Source organism: Tasmannia lanceolata, unplaced genomic scaffold (genome assembly GCF_043159265.1).
Source record: "Tasmannia lanceolata isolate RefF3 unplaced genomic scaffold, GAP_Taslan_0.1 ptg000006l, whole genome shotgun sequence".
Lineage (NCBI taxonomy): Eukaryota > Viridiplantae > Streptophyta > Magnoliopsida > Canellales > Winteraceae > Tasmannia > Tasmannia lanceolata.
In genome coordinates this window covers 7,264,850-7,272,297 of record NW_027518683.1, presented here as the reverse complement: position 1 = coordinate 7,272,297, position 7,448 = coordinate 7,264,850, and the positions used below count along the sequence as shown (strand labels likewise).

Below are 7,448 nucleotides of genomic sequence, written 5' to 3'. Positions count from 1 at the left end.
AAAAGAACAGTCATAAATACATTAGAGGGGGTGGCCCATAGAAGAAAAGGGGACGAATATGTCACTTCCAATTAGGGGTGGCAAAATTGGCCGAACCGAACCGGAACTGAGTCGAAACCTAATCAAAAATTCGGTTTCGGCTTGGTTAAACCAAACCGATTCGAATTTCGGTTTGGGGATCAAACTGAACCGAAACTGGCGGAACCGAACCGAAACAGAACTGAAAATTCAGTTTCAGTTTGGTAAAACCAAACCGATTCAAATTTCTGTTCGGTTCAGTTTGGAGGTCGAGCCGAACCGAAACCGAACCATTGCCATCCCTACTTCCAATTGATTATCGTGTGGCATGGGCCCACTACCACATCTAAGGTGATTAGATCCGTGAATCTTGTCAGCCATTGATTCTTTTGCAAATCGGAATCCCATTCACCATGGGAACCCATTGGGCTACCCAGTGATTACCCATCTAATAAACAATAAACGGTCATCGAAAACATTACCCACGTGATTCTTTTCTCTTGAGCCTTTTTCCTTATCAACTTACTAATCCCTCTCTAGAAAGAATAACGTCCTTTTTTGGATACCCTGCATCTATCCTCCCTCAAGTTATTTGCATGGTTTAATATGTGTCGTCTTATATGCATAAAATTTTTAGGGATTTAGTAGCCAATTTTGCGTAGCTCAGTTTTGCCGGAGAGAAAGGCCACATAGGATCACTTTTCAGAAGGTTTTGTCTCATTCATTTAATTCATCTGATATGGTTGTTCTCTCCTGCAAGAGCGAGCCGTGGAACGGCTTTCTGCGAAATTTCCTCGCAAATAGATTGAGTGTAAATAGTTTTATATTTAGCTTAATTAATGGCTTCTAGAGTGGTGGTGAATTAGTTAAACTTTTTTATGTGTACTGTAAAACCTCTCTGGGTTTTTTTTCCTTTGTAGTAGAAGAGGAGACGGTCGAAAAGTGCCTCAACGTAGAGAAAAGATCCTCTTTCATGGATTTCGTAGAATTCCTTTTGGAGAGAGAGAGAGAGAGATGTGTATCAGCATATAAATTAAAAGCAAAAAAAAAATGAAGGGAAATGATAAATTCACCCTTTTTCTTTACATGGGACAGCCAACTCCAGCGTACGTGGCAATCAGTAACGTTGAATCATTCCCATATGACGTACATCAGCCCCACTCCAGTCATAGATACACTGGAGCTGGCTGTCCCAAGTAAAAAAATTAGGGCGGATATATCACTTCCCAAAAATGAAATATTGTTTGTTGTTTTGAGCATGGTTTAAAATTTCGGTTTCGCTATCCGTTACGGACCCCACCAAAAACTGAAAAATTTCGCCAAAATTTGGTAATTTGGTTCCAAATTCCGGACCGAAATTCCGAAATTTCAGCCGAAATTTTGTAACACTTTTTTTTTTTAATAAATTATTTCATTAAACCGAAATTTTGGACTGAAATTACCGAAATTTCGGTAAATGGCGAAAAATTATATTTTGGAAATTTTCGGTTTCGGTCCCCACCGGTATCCGAGATTTCAGATTTCGGTCGAAATTTAAAACCATGGTTTTGAGTATGATTTTAGTTATGAAAAATTGAAAATACTCATCATGAATAGACATATTGAACAAAAATAAGAAGGGATTTGCCAGCGTCCATCGCAAAAGGCGTTAAGTGAATGGGCTATTGCATGTAACAACAGCCACACCGGCTCACTTTTCAGCAGATTTTGTCTTCATTCAAGATGTGGCTGCTGTCAAATGCAACAGCCCATCCGCAAAATGCTTTCTGCGATGGACGCTAGCAAATCCCAAATATGATTGGTATGTTAGTACATTGATACCCTCTATTCAGATTAGAACGACTCCATCTGATATGGTGGCTACATTTGGATCATGATCCAAACTAATTTTGGACCTCAGTGTGTGGGTCCAATAGGCATAGTTTCGGATCCAACTGTTGTGTCCAAATCTTGTCCATTAATGTTCAGATCCATCGGACTTGGACCATTGACCGACGCTACATATGGGAAAGATTTTTTTAAATTTAGGATGTTGAGTTTCTGAAATGAGAGTGATTTAATGATTACTTTAGAAAAAAAGAAAGGGGAGTGATAAATCGACTCCCCATGTGTCTTTCTCTCTCCTCTAGGTTAGAGAGAGAAAGAGGAGAGAGATAGACACATGGGGAGTCGATTTATCCATTTGGGGAGTCGATTTATCCCTGACCATAAGAAAATGTCTTTCAAAATATAGATGATTAAAGTATCTATCTTATTTAATGACTTTCAAAGTGGTAGTGATGTCCCATTTTCAAATAGGATTTACTTAAAATAATTTTTTTTTCTTATAATAAGAAACACTGAAAAAAATAAGAATATTAGAGGAGTTTGTGTGTATGTGTGGAAGTGTGTAGGTGGGAGGAGGGGGTGAGTTTCATGCTTTATATCAATGGACATTTTTTTAAGCCTAATTTCTAATCTATATTAGCACAAGTAGTGTTTTGCGATATTTTTAATAAGTCTTAAACTTTTGGACCAAATCATGGTTTAATTGAGCATGGAAAATGATATTTCCACCCCATATTCTAGGATTTCCAACCATTCTGTTCGTCGGTTCCCAAAAATAAATGCAACTCCTCTTATCTTCATTTTGAGGTGACAAACACAAGGGGATGAAAATGCGTGACTTCATTTTCAGAAAAGAAACAGAAGTGGACGAGAATGATTTCATTTTCAGGAAACAAACGGAAGGCCTTCATTTACAAGAAACAACCAGAACGGGACCAAATGATTGAAAAGAGGATGGAAATATCATTTACCATTGGGAATTTTTTTTTTTTCAAATTAAGAGTTTATAGGTAAAATAAGGGGACCATTATTATTTTATAGGTAAAATGAGAAATTATACGATGAAAAGTCTTAATCCTTATGAACTCGTACTCATCATCCCATCCTTGATATTTGATCCAACAGCAGTTCACTTTTTGAGGAGCTACAGTTGGATCAATTATCAACGGTCGTACCTTTATCGGAGATTTTATATGGTGGCCAACCTTTACTTGTAAAGGTCGGAGAGGGAAAACCCCTGCTCCCTTGATTTTTGATTCAATAAAAGCTCACTTTTTTTTACTTTTCCTTGGATAAAAAATCAAGGGTGGCAGGTTCTCTCTTTGCCCTTATATGATGAAAGGCCTTAAGAACACGTAAAGGTGGTACGATAAAGGGAGAAATTATATCGTGGCCGACCGTGTGGTAACAAGGGCAGAGAAAGAACCTGCCACCCTTGATTTTTTATCCAAGGAAAAGTAAAAAAGTGAGCTTTTATTGGATCAAAAATCACACAAAGATATTTTGATAATGGCACCACTCCATTGTTGATGTTAAGGGAGTTACCAGTGTCCATTGCAAAAGGCATTTCGCCCCATTTTTTGCTTGGGACAGCCCCCTCCAGTGTATTTATTACTTCTCTTTTACGTAGGGGCTGTCCCAAGTAAAAAACAAAGGGTGAATATGTCATTTCCCCTATTTTAACAGCCTTGAAAAAGTAATTAAAAAGTGGAAAAAAGGAAAAATTATTTTAAAAATGCAAAGTTTTAGTTTTATTGTCAATCAAGGGTAAACATTTCAAATTCATAAAGTAGGGCTGTCAGGTATGGAAATTTTGGTTTCGGGACAACTATACCCCCTTGCTTTTCCCACCTATTTTTAGAGGAACTAATCCCTATGTTTCTCACCTACCCATATCACCTTTTTGTTTTCTTCTTCCCTAAACCTTCTACAGGCCTTCGAACGTGAAACTCCATTGACAACGTTTTCAAGCTCCATTGCCATTATAGTTTTGAAAAAAAACTCCATTGCCAATGTTTCCAAGCTCTAATGCCATTGTAGTGTTGAAAAAAAACTCCATTTGCAACGTGATAAAGCTTCATTGCCATTGTAGTTTTGAAAAAAAAAACTTTATTGCCAACGTGAGAAACCTCCATTTCTACTGGTTTCCATCGGATTTCCGACGTTTGTTTCGAACTTCTGACTCGGAAGTCCGAACCAACCTTCGGATTTCCAACGAAAACCAGTAGATTTGTCATTTCTACTGGCTTCAATTCGGAAGTCCGACCATTGGTTCAGACTTCCGACTCGGAGTTTAAGGCAGGGTTCCCTAGTGGTTACAGGGTAGAAAATGTAGTTCTCTAGTGGTTCCGGGGTATAAAATGTGGTTTCCTAGTGGCTCCGGGGTATAAGATGTGGTTCCCTAGTGGTTCCGGGGTATAAAATGTGGCTCCTTAGTGGTTCCGAGGTATAAAATGTGGTTCCCTAGTGGTTCCGGGGTAGAAAATGTGGTTCTCTAGTGGTTCTGGGGTAGATAATGTGGTTCCTTAGTGGTTTCGAGGTATAAAATGTGGTTCCTTAGTGGTTTCGAGGTATAAAATGTGGTTCCCTATTGGTTCTGGGGTATAAAATGTGGTTCCCTTGTTGTTCCGGGGTAGAAAATGCGGTTCCCTAGTAGTTCCGTAGTATAAGATGTGGTTCTCTAGTGGTTCTGGGGTATAAGATGTGGTTCCCTAGTGGTTCCGTAGTATAAAATGTGGTTCCCTAGTGGTTCCGGGGTATAAAATGTGGTTCCCTAGTGGTTGCATGGTATAAAATGTGGTTCCAAAGTGGTTCATGGCAATCCGGGGATTAAGATGTGATCTTTTGGAACAAACTTAGATGAACCACTTGTTTGATCAAGGGTCTAGGATAATCTAATCAAACTTATGGATCCCATATTTCTTAGGTGGGGCCTAGCGAACATAAACCATATATTTGTTTGGGCCCTGGTGTAGATAGATAGGACTTGCTTCCAAATTAGTCTCCATAGGATGATCTGAACCATTAGGATTATAGAGGGTTAGAATGAATGGATCTCATAAAAACAGCCTTAACAAATCAGAGGGTTATGATCATCCTGTAGAGAAGATTTTATGACACTACATGAAAGGGCCCAGCAAGTAAATGGTTTAGATCACTGAAATAAGCAGGCCCCACTATATTTATTTCCCTCAGATCCTCCACCGTCTGTCTAACTATAGTATGGGATTTGGTAGGGACTTTCGCATGAAGGCATTTCGTGGGTGGAGTTTCATGAGAGAGCAGCCAGTATGGAAATGGATCTTTTTCACTATGGCAATGGAGTTTTCACATTGGAAGGAGGAAAACTTAGGTAAGAAGAAAGAAAAAGGTCAAATGGGTAGGTGAATAACATAGGGATTAGAACCACAAAAAGTGGTGAGAAAAAGCAAGGTGGGTATATTTGTCCTAAAAGCCATATTCTCTCAGTGACAGCCTCTTTTTTATAAAATTGAAACGTCTATCATTTATTCACAATATAACCAAAACTTTGCATTTTTTAAATAATTTTTCAAAAAAATAATCAGTAGTGCCATTATCAAAATATGGAAACGTCAGGGCTACAATACAAACAAGGGATGCCCACATGGCTTCCTTGTTTTCATGCATTCTTCTCCAGCTAAGCACTTTGGAGGGTTGTAAGGAAGGTAGAAAGAAACTCCCGTTTAATCAGATTAGAGCGTTATCAACGATAAAGATACTCAAATGATTAACGTACAGCCATGCCCAAAAAATTGTGAAAAAGTAATAATAAAATTGAATCTTGTTGTGTGGGTAAGAGAGAGAGAGAGAGACAGAGAAATAAGAGCTTTGAAAACGATTTTGGGAAAAGCAGTCTTACTGTATATTAAGGTCATGCGAATTGGGTTATGAATTGTTTTTGGTACAAAAACGTTTGTTGGTGTGATTTCGGTATGGGTTTTCAGAGAAAGCAAAAGATGGGTTTTCTTCCCCCTGGTAAAGTGAGAGACAGAGATAGAGATGTAATTTAGATAAATTAGATCTTTTCTTCTCATTTTTTTGTCTTTAGGGTTTTGCTTGTTTCCATGGCTGGAATGCTCCCTGGTGTGGAATGTGCTAGAAGGAGAAGATTTCACCAAGGAGGCTCCACAGATTCACAGAACATCATTGCGAAAAGCGGAACCAGACGCTCATCTTTCTGTTTATATAGCAGTAAACACGAGAGCAATCTCAATACAAATTCTATGGTATACACATAAAACCAGAAAGCCTAGATTTTTTTTTATTAACATATGTGATGTTCTGTTTTTACTGAACCTTTTAATTCTAGTTTTTTTCTTGTACTGATCTATCAAGTTCTAATACAAACCAGAAAAGGAGTACAACAAACCAAACTTTCCAAACTGAGAAACTTGGAGATATTGCCAGAGAAGCCAAGGAGAGATTGGATTGGAGGCTGAAGACACCAAGAAAATCAGAGATCAAAAGGTAAATGAAGGGTTTCTCTTGGCATATGATTTTTATTGTGTCATATTGAGTTTGTTATCATCAATGCATGAATTTAAAGAGCCTAAGGCCATTGAACTTTCCTTGGGTTAATACAGGTATAATAGCACGGGAAATATGAGATCTGAGGATGCTGGTTATGAGAATTGTGTGTCTGTGATTTTGCGTAGTTTTCAGAAAGAGATATTTGGGTCGAAGACAAGAAGCTCAAGGAGGTTTAGTTGGGCAAAATGGGGATGCAAAGCTTGGAACCAGGACGAGTGCTCAGTTTGCTTAGAAGGGTTCAAGGTAGGTGACCTTTTGGTGCACCTACCTTGTGCCCATCGGTTCCATTCGAGGTGTCTGGTTCCTTGGATACAAGCCAACGCTCGTTGCCCATATTGTAGGACTGGAATCTTATCTTAGTGCATAGATATATAATCAGACTGCCTTTCGAAAATGACCATCTTGTTGTAATTATCTTGCTTTTTGGCAAAGATTTACTAGTCATGTACACATTTTGGTACCATTCTATCAGTAATTTGAACAGTCTTGCTCGAGATCATCAAAAAGGGGTACAATGCAATTCGATTTTGGAGAATTTTGGTTGAGCTTTTACCATAAAATCGGGTCTGGCCCAGGTTGGTTCCAATTCATTTTTTTTAGCAAAAGTTTTTTGGTTGGCATTCTAGGTTAATATGAGCAGTCTTGTACAAACCATTACTGTTTTGCGAAATCACCCGATTGATCTTTGGGAATTTTGGTTGAGCCTTTACCATAAAATTGGGTCGATCAGCTCGGGTTGATTCCGATTCAATTTTTTAGCACAAGCTCTGCCCGACCGATCCAAATCGCACACCTATTAGTGAACAGTGAGATGGATATTTGTAAGTAGTTGTAACTAATTCATCAAGTGTAAGTAACAAAGCAATTATTTCAGAGTTTTGTGTGATGAATTTTCCCTTATTAGATCATCTTGTTGAATGAAAAGGAATGGGTACAAAATCTTCAAAATTGGGGTAAGAATGAAACATGCCAAAAATAACAAAAGAAACAATAGTTTGTGTCAGAGCTGTATACGTTCAGCTCTTGGAGACGATTCCAACAGTATATTTTAA

General features: G+C 38.3%; 1 protein-coding gene across 1 annotated transcript; it reads left to right on the top strand.

Moving 5' to 3' along the window:
• Positions 1-5,598: 5,598 nt before the first annotated feature.
• LOC143878294 (uncharacterized) lies at positions 5,599-7,202 on the top strand. Its single transcript, XM_077380599.1, has 3 exons — positions 5,599-6,092; positions 6,218-6,333; positions 6,450-7,202. The coding sequence occupies exons 1-3, from the start codon at positions 5,931-5,933 to the stop codon at positions 6,754-6,756; spliced, it is 585 nt and encodes a 194-aa protein (XP_077236714.1). The 5' UTR covers positions 5,599-5,930; the 3' UTR covers positions 6,757-7,202.
• The last annotated feature ends 246 nt before the right edge of the window (positions 7,203-7,448 follow it).

Bases quoted from the DNA above. Each gene is read 5' to 3' on its own strand.
- LOC143878294 (XM_077380599.1), top strand. From the start codon at position 5,931: ATGGCTGGAATGCTCCCTGGTGTGGAATGTGCTAGAAGGAGAAGATTT. The intron at 6,093-6,217 runs GTATACACATAA...AATACAAACCAG, and splicing joins ATCTCAATACAAATTCTATG to AAAAGGAGTACAACAAACCA. The intron at 6,334-6,449 runs GTAAATGAAGGG...GGGTTAATACAG, and splicing joins AGAAAATCAGAGATCAAAAG to GTATAATAGCACGGGAAATA.